Source organism: Chiloscyllium plagiosum, unplaced genomic scaffold (genome assembly GCF_037043375.1).
Source record: "Chiloscyllium plagiosum isolate Xiang-an unplaced genomic scaffold, Cpla_swu_hap1 HiC_scaffold_2, whole genome shotgun sequence".
In the NCBI taxonomy this organism is placed as follows: Eukaryota; Metazoa; Chordata; class Chondrichthyes; order Orectolobiformes; family Hemiscylliidae; genus Chiloscyllium; species Chiloscyllium plagiosum.
Window position 1 is genome coordinate 82,348,962 of NW_028270140.1, and position 17,345 is coordinate 82,366,306.

At 37.3% G+C, this 17,345-nt stretch overlaps 1 protein-coding gene across 4 annotated transcripts in view; it reads left to right on the forward strand.

Moving 5' to 3' along the window:
- The window catches only part of cep120 (centrosomal protein 120), a 105,459-nt gene that overhangs the window by 54,987 nt on the left and 33,127 nt on the right, over positions 1-17,345 (forward strand). For all 4 annotated transcript variants that reach the window (XR_015760673.1, XM_087998117.1, XM_087998113.1 and 1 more), the window contains 5 exons: positions 759-908; positions 7,851-8,033; positions 12,741-12,837; positions 16,530-16,691; positions 17,045-17,134. Coding sequence is in view for 3 of the 4 variants with exons in the window: in XM_087998117.1 (XP_087854243.1) it covers positions 759-908; positions 7,851-8,033; positions 12,741-12,837; positions 16,530-16,691; positions 17,045-17,134 (682 nt within the window). In the remaining variant the exon portion in view is untranslated. The remainder of the gene's footprint in view (positions 1-758; positions 909-7,850; positions 8,034-12,740; positions 12,838-16,529; positions 16,692-17,044; positions 17,135-17,345) is intronic.

Genomic DNA, 17,345 nt, shown 5'->3' on the forward strand with positions numbered 1-17,345 from the left:
TGCAGAAGGGTATCAAAAGCGTCACAGATGTAGGTGAAAAAAACCCAGGAAGCAATCAGTTCTTTAAAGAAGAAGACACTGTGAAGGAGAAGCAGAGCTGTGCCAGTTTTAGTGACGAGGTTAAATATGATATACAGGATTAGGGGAGATAAAATCAGTGACATTCATTAAAATGAAGGCTTGATGTTTGTTGGTGGGGTCATGCTCTCAAGCTCAGGTGAGATGAAGTGTCGACATTGGTGTCCAGCCTCCACTCAGAGAGCTTGATTTACTTGAACTGAGTGACTTCCAGTCACCTGTAACATAAGTTCAAGCCTTTCGAGACTTCACATTGCGTTCAGCAATTTCACATCCGAACCACTGTTGTCACTTGTCTATGGACAAAAAATTTTCTGTCTTTTACGCCTCCACCGGACTTCACTTGTCCCATTACCATCCCCTTTTGTTTTGCATAATGATCCCTTTTACCATTTAATTTCTCCTGCCTTCCACACTGTGACAGCCCTCCATTTAGCTGCCTCTGCACCTGCTTCGAAGCTGTTACATTTCTGGTGGTCATCAGTCTTAATTAACCCGAGATTTAACTCTATTTCCTTCACCATACTTGTGATGCGATTGTTGAATTTTTCCAGCATTTTCTGTTTTTATAGTAAGAGTGTTTGAGGAACCTTTGGCTGCATGTCTGCTTATTTTGTAGTGAATGTACCATGATATTCTAACTGTGTTGGGCATTTTTTTTCCTTTTATTTGCTGACCAGGTACTCTTATCCATTTTTTGGAACTGCAGCCCCAATCATGACGAATCCTCCAGTGGAGGTGAAGCGAAACATGGAAGTGGTCTTTCCTCAATCATACTGCGCATTTGATTTTGCAGCACTACCTCATCAACTGCAAGATACTTTCTTCAGGTATCATGATCTAAACATGTATTTTAATGTGTTTTATTTATTTCCCCTTGTAAAGCTGCAAATTATTTTTTCAGTTTCTTGAGTTATCTTGTTCAATTAATGCTAATGACAGGATTTGATTTTAGTTTTGAAAATGTTAGTATAATCAAACAATTTTATTGGAATTCTGGAACAATACAGAAGTTGTTTTTTTGGTTCTCTGTGCCTATGCTTTTTTTCTCCCTTCAAGCTGTCCAACTTTTCTGACCATTCCCAATAACCATGCCATTTTCTCCTCTTAAAGTGTTTGTCCACTTAAGTTTTGATATTTATGATTGAATATTATGTCAGTATTTCAAACTGTATGTTTCAGATCATGAAAATTCACTAATAAAGTTTGTTCAAACTTCTATTGGTTATTTTGTCAATTACCTTTAATCTGTCATCTGATCTTTAGTGCTTATGTCACTGGAAATGGTTTCTTCTTACTTGGCTCTCTGAAAACCCATCATGATTTTGATCACCTTAATTAAGTTTCCACTTAACTTTCTTCGCTCAAATGGAAACAATACAGTTTTCTTCCGTTTTTCCGCTTAAGTCCTACATATTTAATACCATTCTAATAGATTTCTGCACCCTCACTAAGGTCTTGACTTTTTTCTGTAAATTGTGCTGCCCAAAATTGAACACTGCACTCCAGCTGGGCCTGGAGTTACTTTCATTTGTTCATGAAGTACGGCAGCCATCTTGTGCCTTAGTGGTAGTGTCCCTATCCCTGAACCTAGAGGCCTGGGTTCAAGTCCTACTTGCTCCATGTCTGAACATCTCTGAACAGGTTGATTAGAAATTTTTCTTTGTTGTGAAGTATGTGAGTCATTGGTTAGGCTAGCATTTATGGTTGATTTCTAGTTGTCCAGCTGGCAGATAAGAGTGAACCATGTGGTTGTGGGTTTGGAATCATGTAAGCTAGACCAGGTAAGCAATGGAAGAATTCCTTCCCGAAAGGACATTCATGAGGCTTTTATGTTATGTGAAGGTTTTGCATAAGTTCTTCATTTTTGTGCTCTGTACCTTGTATAAATTGGAAAATTGTGTGTCTTTTTAAGGATTCTACACTTTTACCTCCTATGACTTTTGAATGTACAATCCAAATCTCTGTCATAGGAAAAAGGTTACTAGCTATTATTAAAGTTATTGTAGTAAGACACTTAGAAAATGCAAGATAATAAGCAGAATTAACCTGGGTTTTTAAAAGAGAGATCATGTTTAATCAGTTTATTGGAGAACTTTGACAAAGTAACCTGTGCTGTGGATAAAGGGGGACTAGTGAATGTACTAACTTAGATTTCCAAGAAGAGATTTGACATGGTGCCACATAGAAACTGGAGTAAGCCATTTAATTCGTCTGGTTTGATGTACCATTGAGTACAATGATGATTGATCAGACACTTCAAAGCCTTTTATCCACACAATCCGCATAACCCTTTCTGTTATTGGTAATAAGAAATATATCAATTTCTACTTTAACACACTGAAAGATAGCTTCCATAGCACTCTGGCATAAGCATTTCAAGATTAACAACACTCAGTACAAATAAATTCTCCTAATTGCAGTCCTAAATTGCATTCCCTTATTTTTAAACATTTCCTCTGGTTCTAGACTCTCCAACCAGGGGCCACATCTCACCTCCATCTACTCTGTCTATCCCCTCTGTATTTTGTAGGTTTTAATTAAATCACCTTGCCATTCTTGAAAACTTAAGAGAATGTAGGCTCAGTTTTTCCCAAATCTCTCTTCATTGGACAGTCCTGCCATCCCGGAACAAATTCAGTGAACCTTGTTGCACTCTCTCAATGGCAGTGGTATCTTTCCTGAAATGAAGAGACCAAAACTGAACACAGTCATATAGGTGCCAAGCTTCTTTATGATTCCAGCAAGACGTCATGACTTATGTACTCAGATCCTTTTACAATAAATGCTAATATTCCATTAGCTTTCCTAATAGCTTGCTGCACCTGCATGGTAGCCTTCAGTGACTTATTGGCAATGACACCTAGGTCCTTTTCCAAGCTTTTACTATTTAAGAAATACTCTGCACATCAGTTCCTCCTACCCTTGGTGAATAACCTTACATTTTTGCACATTACATTCCAGCTTCCTTGCAAAACATGTTCCCACTTACTTAGCTTTGTGTCATCCACAAATTTTGAAATGTTACGTTTGGTCTTCACCTCCAAATCATTGATAGGTATTGTCAACCGATGGGGTCCAAAGTACTGATGTTTATGATATCCCACTACTTATACCCTGCCACTGCAATAATGACCCATTTATTCCTACTCTGTTTCCTGCCTGTTAGCTAATCCTTACTCCTTGCCAATGCATTATCTCGTTTCCAATTTTTCTGCTTTTGCTAACTAACCTCCTGTGAGGCTCCTTACCAAAAACCTTCTGGAAATCCACGTATGTTATATCCATCAACATTTCTTTATCAACTTTATTGGTTACATCTTCAGAAAAATTCCAATAAGTTAATTTAACAAATTCTTATTGACAAGTCCACGTTAACTATGCCCAACCTGATCATTGTTACCAAGTATTCATTTATCACATCCTTTATAATCTATTACAGCATTTTGATGTAAGGTTTACAAATCTGTTGTTTCCTTTTTCTTTCTGTCTCTCTCTCTGTTTTTTTTTCTCTCTCTCTCTCTCATAGTGAGATGACATTTGCTAGATTTCGATTTGCAGGAATCAGATAGCATTGAAGTTAAATTGTGGAAGATAAAAGTTCATTATATAAGAGTTAACAATTGTCATTGATAGAAGCTTGGCTGGCTACCAGAAAACAGAGGGTAAGCATAATGGGTCATTTATTGGTTGGCAAGATGTAACAAGTAATGTGCCACAGGTATTAGAGTTGGTGCTTCAACATTTTAGAAATTACATAAATAACTTAGACAAAAGGATAGAAGACACGATTGCCAAATTTGATAAATTACACAGCTAGTCAAGAGAGTATAAGGAGTCTACAAAAGGATATATATAGGTTAAGTGAGTGGCCAAAAATCCAGCAAATGGAATGTAATGTTGGAAAATGTGAAATGGCCCACCTTGGGAGGAAGAATATAAAAAGAAGCATAAATGATAAGAGATTGTAAAGCTCTGAAATGCGGAGGGACCTGAGTGTCTGAGTCCATGATCCACAATGGTTAGTGTGCAACTACAGCAAGTAATTACTAAAAGAATTTTGCTGTTTATTGCGAGTGGTATTGAATGCATGTGAACATCTGCATTAGGAGGAAGAGTAAGGCATTAGGTCCTTCGTGCCTGCTCCACCATTCTATAAGATCATAGCTGGTGGGTTTATGTTTTGAATTCAAATTCCCATTTATGGTTAATTACCCTAGATTTTTGTTGGGCAAAGAACTCCTCTATCTCTGCCTTAAAAATACTCAATGGCCTCTTCTCCACTATCTTCTGAGAAAGTTCCAAAGTTGCACAACTTTGAGAGAAAAGATTTCTCCTGATCTCAGTTCTAAAAGGGCACCATTAACTTTAAAATAGCACCCCCTAGTTCTATACTCACCCACAAGAAAAAAAAACAACCTTTCAGTGTCAACTTATCAAGGTTTTAGAATCTTGTATATTCCAACCAAGTCACTTTGAGTCTGCTAAACTCCAGTGAAAAAAGATCCAGTCTGTCCAACCGTTCCTCATAAGGCAATCCAGTCATTCCAGATATCCAATCCATTGAACTTCCTCTGAACTACTTTCATTGCATGTTCATCCTTCCTTAAGTAAGAAAACCAAAACTGCAGACAGTATTTGGGATGTGGTATCAACAATATCCTGTATAGCATTTTCCAACTTTACTCTTCATCTCTTAGATTAATGTCACTCATCCAACCTATCTATATCCATCTGTAACCTCCTAATGCTCTCTTCACAATAAACATTCCTATCTATCTTTGTATCATCTGCAAATTTAGCTTCTACATTTTTACTTCCCTCATTGAAATCATTGACATAAATTGTATACAGTTAAGAACCGAGCACACAACCCTGAGAAACCCCATTCATCACATTGTGTCAATCAGAAAAATACCATTTATGTTTATAGTTTTCGACCATACTTCTATCTCTGCCAATATGTTATCCTCTAATCACCTGCTTCTACTTTGTGCAATAATTTCTGTGGCACTTTATCAAATGCCTTCTGTCAATCCAAATGTAGTATGTCTAAAGGCTAATCTTTAACTTCAGTGCATGCTAGTCCTTCAAAGGATTCCAATAAATTGGTTAAACATGAATTCCCTTTGACAAAACCAGGCTGACTCTTCCCAATTGTCTCAAATTTTCCGAGCTCCCAGTTGTAACCTCCTTAATGATGGATTCTAACACCTTCCTCACCACAGATGTCAAGCTAATTGGCCTATAGTTTTTTAGTTTACTTCTTCCCTCCCATTTTGGAAAGAAGAGTTATATTTGCTACTTTCTGGTCAATGGAGCCATTCCTATCTTTTGTGTATTTTGGAAGATTATCATGAACACATCTAACATCTTAGTAGCCACCTCTTTTATGAGCTAAGCTGAAGTCTAACTTAAACCCCAGGACAACGTTGTACTACCTCATGAGTGACTTGCAGTACCACAGTGCCATGGTCAGTTAGCTTATCCACCCTGCAGCTCGCATTCTTGTCTAAACATGCTGAATAAAACCTCCCTTGTAAGTTTTGGATAGTATAAAAGGCTAGAGCTCCTGCCTCTGGGTCCTTTTAATTGCCTTACTCTCAGTTGCATCCTCCTGTCCGAAATCACTGATCAAATCAGATGACCCTATTTAAAGGGATCTGTGTGCCTCCTAAAATGATGTGACATGATAACTTTCCCCTTCCTTATGTGCCACAGTATCTGCAGCTTGGCTTCCATCATTGACCAAGCAGAGGTTCCTGCAGCTGCAGGTGTGTTTTCCAGAACACACTAGCATCCAGAGGTTCCCACATTCTGCTATTGTAGCATGTCAACTGACCTGCTGTCTTTATTGTGTGATCATTGATAATTTTCAGTTAGACTCGTCAGTGTATACACCACTCCAAAGAACTGGCATTATCAACTTAATAGTGTATTTGTTCAACTTGATCCCAACAATCATATTTGACTCCATGCAGTGGAGGTCATAGTCTTTTCCATCTACGCCATGGGGCAAGATATCATCAGTTATACTGAATGTCTGCTTTTTTTACATATCTTGATTACTTTCTGGCACATCTTGGTTCTTTTAAGAATAATGGCAGATTCCAGGATTTGTACCATCCAAAGGATGCACTGAATATGGTCAGTGAAGATTCATGTCAGGTTTCACATTCCAGCAGTCATTTCTGACATCAAGGTTGCTGAAAGATTATGCTTTAGTTATAAAGGATATCGGTGAGACCATATCTGCATTATATATACAGGATTGGTCTTATTTAAGGAAATGTGTAAATGCATTGAAAGCAGTTTGGAGAAGGTTTACTGGATTAATATTTGGGATGGGTGGGTTGTCTTATGAGCTGAAAGACTTGTATTTTAGACTTGTATCTGTTGGGGATTGGAAGAGCAGGAGATGACTAAATTGAAGCATAAAATATCCTGAGGGGTCTTGACAGGGTGCATGTGAGAACCTAAAATAGGAGTCACTATCATAAATAATAAATAATAATAAATAAATGTAAGAACGAAATAAGAAATGTTTTCGTAAAGAGGGTCATGAGTCTTTAGAGCAGCTGGGTAGATTCTTGATCAGCAAGAGAATGAAAGGTTATTGTGGATGGGGCAGGAATGATTTTATAAATCAACCCTGATTTTATTGAATGGTGTACAGCCTTGAGAGCATGAGTGAAAAAGCATGGTGCTGGAAAAGCACAGCAAGTTAAGCAGGATCTGAGGAGCAGGATGGTCAATGTTTAGGGCATAAGCCCTTTATTAGGAACATGCCTGATGAAGGGCTTCGGCCGGAAATGTCAACTGTCTTCTCCTCGGATGCTGCCTGATATGCTGTGCTTTTTCAGCACCACACTTTTTCACTCTGACTCTCTAGCATCTGCAGTCTTCACTTTCGCTTTGAGGGGATGAGTGGCCGACTCCTCTATTTGATATGTCTTGTTCTTTAAAATTATACTATTTGATTTATAATGCCTTTCCTGCTTCTTCCTACAAAGATCCACTGCACCGTACTTCCTACATTAGATTTCATCTGTGAAATTTCTATCCATTTCAGCAGCCTTAATCCACCTTGTCCTCCTTATTGTTTCCTGCGATCCAAATTTTGTGTTGTCTGCAAACTTTGAAACTACTACCTACATACGCTTATGTCCAATATTTTCACAAAGAGACCAGATACTCCAGTATTGGCCTCTGGAAGATATTGCTGTTCGTCAGATGTTAAAATGGTAAATTAATTTTAAAAACTTTCTTTCCCTGCAGGTATTAACTCCTTACTGGAATACTTGCATCTAATTAGTTACTTTTTTTTATCCCATACTTAGATGATCATTATGTGCTAATCCTGAGAATTTCTGATCTGTTTAAGTTTTGAAGCCATACTTGGTATACTTGTGCTACATACTGTACATTTTTTCTGGTTCTCACTTTTTCTGTCTTGAGTAATTGAGTAACAGTCAAAAAAGAGAACCTTGGACAATTCTCATTAATATTTGAGGCCATTGAAGTTAACACTAACCAATATTAGCTAAATCAGCATAGATCAAGGACTAAATCCAACATCATCTTTGTCTGCTTGATTTAGTTAGGAACTTGATGTGATTTTATTTGTCTCAAAAACAAACTCATTTCAGATTCTAACTAGGTTATTTTTGAACTTGACTTCAAAGGAAGTGAGTAAATAAATAGATTTAAGTGTAACAATTGAATAATGCATGTTATATTTACTCTAAATTCAGATTCATTTAATCTTTTAGGTTACCTTTGTTGGTTGAAGTATGGCACAAAGATAAAATGGCCAAAGACTTGCTGTTGGGAGTAGCAAGATTGAAATTGTCCAATGTTCTGACAGCAGAAAAATCTCGCTTTTTGGGACCATCAGGAGATCAGTGTTGGCGTCAGACCTACAGTGAGAGGATACCAGTGATAGCAACACAGGGGCAAGTACAATTATTAAAATAATACTAAAAACGATTAATCTCAGTTCTAATGTCTCATTTTCAAATTATATCTGCTTGTAATAGTGCACCTTACATTTTTAGTAATACATCCTATGCTAAACTCTCACAGGCAAGTAGAATAAGTCATTCATGTAAGTTTATTTTTAATCGCAAAGATTCACCAGTGTGACTTTGGCTGTGATGTGGGATATGTACTGTGGTTTTGTGCCAAATCACTGGACTGCTTCTTTGTTCTCCTAAAAGACCATAAGCAGATGTGAGCCATTCAATGAGGTTGTGGCTGATCTGATCAATTCCACTTTCTTGTCTTTTCACCATAACCGTTGATTCCCTTACTGATTTAAAATTCTGAAAAGTGTGTTGCTGGAAAAGTGCAGCAGGTCAGACAGCATCTGCAGAAGAAGGGCTTATGCCCGAAACGTCAATTCCCCTGTTCCTTGGATGCTGCCTGACCTGCTGCGCTTTTCCAGCAACACATTTTTCAGCTCTGATCTCCAGCATCTGCAGTCCTCACTTTTTCCCTCCTGATTTAAAATTCTGTCTATTTCACCTTTGAATATACTTAATGACCCAGTCACCACAGCCCTCTGCATTAAAAAATTCCACAGTTTCACAACCCTCTTAGAGAAGGAATTCCTCCTCATCTCTGTCTTCAATGGTGTGCTACAATGAGAAACGTTCTAGCAGCATTTATCATTGTCACACAGCTAAAGAATCTTATGTTTCAGGAAAATCCTCTCTCCTGAACTCCTGAAACCATTTCTTGCCATCATTCTTATTCCATTTTTATAAACAGAACTACCCCAGCACCCTTTCTTTCCTGCCCAAAAAAAACCCTTGGAATATTTAGTTCTCTGCTTTGTAACTAAATCTCTGTAATGGCTCTCAGATACTATTTATCTTTATTGGTACTGTTAATTCATTTATTTTGTTCTGAATACTATGTGTAAACTAGCAAAGAGATATTATTTAATTTTGCTTTTTTTAAATCACTTTTCCTCCTTTGAACCTAATTGCTGCACTTTCAATGATTGTACATTCTCTGTCTCTTCCTATCCCACTTTGTGAACTATGACTTAAAAAACAGGTAGTTTTGGAATAACATGCATTTCGGCAGTGCAATTTGGCTACAATGTCACTGAAGAATTAGGGAGTGATATTTTGGAGAACTCCTACCTCTGTTGGCAATAGCACAATTTCAGTGGGGATTGATTCATGCGCTTTGTTCTGCACATGAGCCAATGTGGTTTACTGTTTGATTAAAACCTACACAAGGATGAGCCTTTGGGCTTCAAAATCAGTAGACCAGTGTTGCCCATTCTGCAAATTTAAATAGTTTGATGATTGCTTCATTTTCTAGCCTTCTGATTTCTGCCTCTACTTTTCCTCATAGGGCAAATGGCACTGGGCGGGTCTTGCAGAAGCATGGAATTGCTTCCGGGTCAACATGCAAGGTGGCCTTGCTTCCTCTGGTTGTCCCCACAAAACCTCCTGGAAGACTTCTGGGTATTTCATTAGGACTTCACTCAGGCAGCCATTTTCATATTGAAAAATGTTGAGCCAATATAGGTGAATCTTTCTCAATCAATTTCATCCCACCATGCTTGGGCACAAGCCTTTTACTACAATCAGTGGTAACAGAACCAGCTGCTTCTCAAATAAGACTGGAACCAAAGTTGTACCCTTAATCTGTAAAGGTTCCCAGGTGTAGGTTCTCAGCCCTATTCCACATAACTTAAGGGTTGGAGTCCAGAGCAAATTTTATTAAAGACTGGTTTTGCGGTCACTGAAACGGCCATGCCGGTATCGACCTCCATTAGAACCCTGTTGACCGTTTAAATTGACATTTATTTTCATTCTGGTTTGGATGTTGTGAAGCAATTTAATTGTTCCAACCAAGATATAAGTGGATTTTCCAGGGTGTGCAATCCCCTGAGTACCAGCTTATGAGTTATCTTACTGACATTAGGTCGAATAGGACTCTGGCTGCCTCAAATTTGCATACCAGCAGCACCTGCAATGGCTTGCTGGCCCAGATCCTGAAGAAAAGTTTAACTGTTTGGCCGAGGTTTAGCTTTGTTTTGCTGTTGGTTGAACTATAGTCCTTCCAATCACTATATATTTTGAGTGAGACTGTGCAATTGCCTGCACTCAAATGATGTTCCCCAAACTCAGTTAGATTGGCGAAGATGTCTATTTCCATCAGAATACCCTGCAAATCATATGTTCCACATGCTGCACTTTCCAATGATAAAGCCAGTTGTAGCACCTGTCTGAAGTCCAGTTGGCCTTTACCTAGTAAGTGCTTTTGTGTGGTTATATCATAAATTCCACAAACCAACCAGTGTCTGAGCAACTCATTAAGCGATAAACCAAAGTCACATGCCACTGCTAATCATCTTAGTTAAAAATCCCGAAACTGATTCCCTGGTTTTCAAAATGCCAAGTAAAAATAATAATGTCTCAGAATTAAGGGAGACTTGGGGTCATGATATTCACTAACTAAATCCATCAAACCTTGAAAGGTTTCAGTATCTGGTACCTCAGAGAAAGTTAGGCTCCAATTAACAGACAAGACTGTGGAGTCACAGCCTTATCAGGATAATCACATGTTGCTTTTCATCTGCCCCAATGTCATTTGCTCTGAAAAAATAACTCATTCTTTCTGCATACTGAGCCAAGTCCTTGATGACAGGGTTGAACAAGTCAAGCTTCCCAAATAATGGCATGATGCAAGAAATGCTTACCCCTACTCAAACACGACTGTTGAGAGCAAGTTTCTTCAGGAATGTCCTTTACACTTGTTCCTACTGAAATAACTCCACCCAGAGTGATCAGAATCTCTGACACTCTTTTTATCTGTCAGCAAGGAATCCCTGAGTGGACCAGATTAACAGCCCCAATCAGGGAATTCCTATTCTCTGAGGCCCAGCTGGCTGACCGCGTTATAATCACTTGAGCAATATTTTGTTTGTATGTATTCTGATTCAGTTTTGTTTCTTCTACTTGTCAGCAATGTTTGAAACAAAGTTCTGTCTGAATAATGCTTCTTGATAAATTTAACGTTTGGTTAGCTCTCTGTTTGCTGAGGGTGGGATTGAAATAAATAAAATTATTTTTGGAAGACAGGTTGGGCTGTGGCTTTATACTCAAAGAAAAACTGCTTGCTATGAAGTACAAGTGATCCCTTTAGACTCGCACTTTCACTGTGTAGACCTGAGATGGTGGAAAATCTAAACCTGTGACTTGAGCATCTTGAACAATTTGATTCTGAAATGCGGTTTGACTGTAGTGATAAACTATTAAAAAGTGTGTCTGTTAGCTAGATATAAACTTTGAGGATTGAACACCTATTTTGGAATTTCAGAATGAGCTTGAGATCCAATTTAATGGAACCAAGTATCCTGCAAAAGCTTGCTGGCTTCTTGTTAAGACAAATTTACTGCAGTTAAAATGACTTGTGAGGAGTCAAGCTCTGATGACCACTATTTCCCTTTGGGTGTGCTCTGGCAGGTATTTATGCACATTTTGGAAACAGTTTTGTAAACAAAAAAGAACTTGCAGGAGAACCTCTGCTTCCCTGTGCAATGGCAATTTTGGCAGTAAAGTAGAAAAAATCTAGACAGCAAGTGGAAGAAAGATTTATGTGGTGAGATTTATTGACAATGCAATGTGGCATTTGTGCTTTTAATATGTTTGTACTTTCTGGAAGGCACTCATGGGTACAGAATATTTGACCAATGATATTTGTGTACCAATAATTCAGCAAATAGGCATTTATCCTTTAAGATCAAGATCGTTTTATGTTGGGAAAACACTTCTTTTACGTATTCATTTTGTGTAAGAAATAAATAGAAAAATGCTTCTCCATGTCGACTATTGGAAGAGAGATGAAGGAGAAAGGGAACAATAATGAGATTGTAATTGAAAATTGAAAACTGCTGACAAAATAGTTTCATTGTGACAATGTTGTTAGTAATACATTCCAATATTATCACTGGATTAAAAGTTTAATTACATCTAAAGCAATAGTTTATGCCATTCATTTATTCTTCAGAAAATTATATAGTGAACACATTGGAAAATATCAGACTGGGCTAAAGTTAGATATGTAAAAAATTTTTTTTTAAAACACCATTTAGTCACCCTTTTTGTCATTAATTATCATCTTCCTGTATTCTCTGTCTAAGGTAGGACCTTGGCAATTATTTGCCATGCCACAGTAAACTGCTGTAATTGTTTTTGCTACAGGAAGGGCGAGGTGATTGGTCCTGAATCTACCTCATCAAGTACAGCTCATTCTGCTATAACGTGCATTTCATTAACCTGAATTTGCTATAACGCGATTGACGAATTGGGGACACTGTTTCTAAAGCGCGAACTTTTAAAGCACGCATTGGTTATAATGCAATGCCAGCTCAATTATTTTAAATGGTACCACGATTACTCAATTTTGTTATAACATGGGATTGCATGAGAATGGAACTACTGCATTATAGCAGAACGGACTGTACAGGAATCGAACCCTGTGCTTTTAGTGTAATTTAATTCACACAATGACTGTCCAACCAACCGAGCTAACAGACTCTCTCATTAATTATAAAGTTTTTGAATTTGATACTGTGCTCTGAGAATTGATATTGTAAGAATAAGTTCTTATTTAAGATTATTCCACTATTTTATTAGGCCAAGCAACAAAATTGCTGAACTGTACTACTCCATGACACTGGAGGATTATAATTTTGTAAAAACTCAACATGTTACTGTATCTGATTCATCTCAGGTGAGCCCATGGTATCCTTGCATAAATTAAAGCTTAGTTTTTTTTAATCTTGATTTGAAAAACTGTTGTTTTAATGCAAGTTTTGATCTGCATTTACTTAAATACTGTGTAATCAACACATCATATGAATTTGTAAAAACGATTGACTGAAGACTGAACTGAACTATAACTTTATCATGGACCTGGATATTATATGGCCCCACTGGGTACATTTTCACAGGTAATATTGATCAGATGGCTAGCGTATGCTTTGCCATCCACTCATGAGGTCAGCCTAATAACGCAGAGGCTGGCAAGTGCGGAAGTCCCCAGCCCACCCATCATATGTAGGTAAATAATTATGGGTCATTTGATGTTGTTAAATATTATTCCCTAGTGTTACTATACCCATGCCATAAGATGTTTGCTAGGTGTGGGCAGGAGTTTTGTTTTCTCCAAAGCATTTGAAACAATGGGAAGGAAGGAGAGGTATTATCATTGAAGGATCCACTTGCCCATCAAGACACCACTGAGAAGACAGCATCCCTCCTCCACCCTACACTCATGTTCTTTATAATCCACCACATTTGCTATCGCCCTCCCAATCTCCACCCCATCCAGAACCAATGGGGTAATTGCTTCCAGAGGAAGAAGAATTCTCGGCCTTCCTGCTGTGCCAGTGGCAGCCACTTCAGAGCATTGATGTTGCTAGAGCTACTGGAGCAGCCACCCAAACAGAATGGCTGGTAGCCAGTGGAAGTCTCACCATGAGCTGGTTTAAGGATGGGGTTCAAATGGTTGGCTAGCTACCTTTCTTCTGTGAGGATGAACGATTCTCTTGCTCCCAATTCCCCCTAGTTTCCTCCCAAGGTTATTGCCCACAAACTGCAAAAAACAATTAAATGAGATTATTGCCTGTTTGTCTACCTCGCATAAAAAGTCCATGAAATTTGCAGAGTTCGCAGACCCAAACCTTTCAGAGTTCTCTATATCTGTTTTCTAAGTTCTGTTGCAAATTGTTGTGCAGGCAAGTAAAAGGGATAGAGGGCTTGAAAGGAACTGAATGGGGGCAAGATAGACATATTAAAGGAATCAAGATAGCTGGCATAAGTAGTGCACTAAAGATGACTGTCCCAGATATGAGAATTAATAACTCATTAAAGAACCCCTTGATATTAATGAAATTTGATGCATATTCATGTCCGATTACTTTATATATACTCTGAACATGATCTAGAAAATCAGAATGTGAGCATTTCAGACACTTTTCTGTATTAGCAGTTCCAGCAAAACTTTTAAACAGTTTCTCAAATCACAAAATGGACTGGTCTGATTTTTTTAAGAAAAAAAGAAGGCTGATCCTTTCCTCTGACCTTTTCACTCGAAAAAGAACTAACTAACATTTATATAATGCTTTTTCTTGTCCTCAAGCTGTCCCATACCTTGTCCAATGACTGAGTTTTCAAAGCATCTTTTTTCATAAATTATGAACTGCTGTGAGTTCAGTTAGAAAACGGTTGATCTAATTGTAGTCCCAACTTTCATTTTCACACTTGTACCACACAAAACCTTGACTCTCTTATCTATCAACAATTGTTCTAACCATTTGAATAAATGCAGTGATCCAGCTTCATTCTTTTTTAGGGAGGAGAATTCTACAAACTAATGATTCTCAAAGAGTTCTTGTAATCTTTGTTTTAAAAGTGTAACTTCTTAATCTTAAACTGCGTCCCTTAGTTATAGTCTTCTCAACAAGATATCCACACTGTCGTGACCCCTCAGGATCTTGTATGTTTCAATAAGATCGTCTGTCAAACTTCAGAAGTCCAATGAGTTTAGATCCAAAGAATGCATTGCCTTCTTTATTCCAAACCTTTCATTCCAGGAATTAGTTGAGTGCGTCTTTTTCTCCACTAAAGTGCCTTTTTAGAAAGATTTGTCTCAAGATTTCTGCAAAACAGAGATGTGACATTTCCTTACATCTCCAGTAAAATGCATAACTTGAATCAATACAATACATGTGTTACTTCTTGTATGCATCTAATGCATCAGTAAAAGAAATTTAAATTCAAGTAGACTGAAGTCGAAAGGGGATGCATGAGCATCTGCATGTGCAAAATTGATAAAGGTTGTAGAATATTGCTGGGTATCATCAATACAGGCATAGAAAACACTGGTTTATCTCAATTGAAATATGTGTCGTTGTTGCACCACATACACTGTAAGGATATGAAAGCATTAGAGAGGATTAAGATTAACAGCATGAGAAAGGATCTAGGCATCAGAAACAATTTTGTAGGTAGATTGAAGAAATTGGAACTGTAGCCTTAGAGAAAAGTTTGAGATGATATTTAAAATAGGAAGAAATTGTTAGCATTGGTGTAAGCATTAAGAATCAGAGGAAATAGATTGAAGGGAATTGAGAAAAGAAGTGGCAACATAAGGAATTTTTTTTTCACACAGCTAGTGGGTAGGATCTGGAATACACTGACTGAAAGTCTGTTGGAGCCAAGATCAATAAAGATATTTAAGAACGAATTGGATCATTACCTGAAAAGGAGGAATGTGCAGGGTTCTAAGGAGAAGGCAAGGCAGTAGCATTAGTTTAATTCCTCCTACAGGGAACCAGCACAGGCACGACAGTCCAAATGAACCTTTTCAGTGGTGTAACTATTCGAATTTCATAATGCTGAGTTAGTACAGGGGCTTTTGGATTTTTTGACTCTAATTTTGCTTGTAAAGAAATTTTTAAAACAAACTTTTATAAAGTTAAAGTAATTTTTGCAGCTATGTATACTCGAGTAAAAGTCAACCCCGTTTGTGGCCAAATAAATCTGGAATTTTCCATTTATCTCCTATAAAAGTCAACCCTCGTTCTTCACAGATAACAGATCAACATTTGTGAGTCAAGGTATTATCCTGTCCATAAATGTTACAATGAGGAATTTTTTTTTGTGCTATTTTGTATTTTGATGTTTACACCAAAGTTAGACTATGGATTTCTAAATTCATTATCAAACAAGTGCTATAATTAGTACAATTAGTGTGATGCAAAATTTATCACATTTTTATTGACATATTCAAAATTTAAGATGTACCGTCTAATTGTAATTTAAATGTAGCATGAATTTCAGCCCCTCAAAAGTAGCATCCATGTAAAAGTTGACCCCACAAATTTAATCTTAAAAAATAACCTGAAAAAATCAACTTTTACAGGAGTATATACGATAGATCAATTTTTAAAAATCTTCTCACAGCTTATTTAGAATGATGTATAATCTCCATTACATTTCAAGCAATAATGATCACATTCATAAAATCTATTCTTGACACAGTAATTTTCTGTAACCATTATGTAGTTATACTGCCTATTTAGAGTATGATAATGTTTTCAGTTATCATTTGAACCCTTAAAATGCACAATATTGATTGGCTTTTAATCCCTACAACAAAAGCATGGCTGTTGTGTTTCTTGGCTTGATTTCTTTTGTAGGTTTTTTCATATTAGATGGATTTAACTTGCCAAGGTTGGGACCTGTGAATGAAATGTTCAAGACTGCAAATTGTTCTGGAACCACAGGTTGCAGACCCTACTCTAATTCAGTGATTCAACACACTCAAAGAGCTGCCTGCCAACGTCTTGTTCACTGGTATTTGTTTAACGCACAAATGAAAATAGATTTTTAAATACTAACAAACTGTTTCTACTGTAGAATTCAAATGTTGGATACCAGCAACAGCCTGATCCTTCAGCTAAGCCTGATCAGGCGTCAGAGCCAGGTCGTGACCCTAGGCCTCGTGAGACGATGGAATATAAAGCTGCATTAGAGTTAGAAATGTGGAAAGAAGCACAAGAAGATTTGTTTCAGGACCAGGTAAATCCTTTTTGTTCGAGCAAAAAACCCAATTTAATGAGTAACTTGTTGCTAATGCTAAAGCGGAAAATTATGTTTGGACCATTGAAATAATTGGGGCCAGCCTAATTGTATAACATTGAAAGCAACTCCCTACTACTTGAGCTTTTTGTATTTTCAATTACAACCTAGATGTTATATAACTTCAAAAGAATTAAACATTTCCCCATTTTTCTTTAATTTTCTTCATCTCTTCACAGGCTCCAACTCAAAACTCCCTGATTAATTATCTAAGTAAAACTTGTGTTCTATATGGATAAATATTTTATTGTGGTTTTTAAGTGGCTAATGTATTATTTGTTTCTTACCAATAGTTGAAGCACAAAGAGTTGGCACACATGCAAGCCCTTGCTGAGGAGTGGAAGAAAAGAGACCGAGAAAGGGAAGCACTTGTGAAGAAAAAGGTGAGGTAGAGGAGATAAATTTGCATGATGCTAAAGTAACTGTATGCTTGTTCAACAGTTTAAAGTTAGTTCCTGGATGAAGTCAAGGGCTATGCATTTATAAATTAAATAGCCTCATGAACTTTTAGTCTCTCTAATAAAATAAACTATACTAAAGTGTATATTAAAAATATAATATGCTGCATTTTAAACAGTGGTAAATTACTTCCTT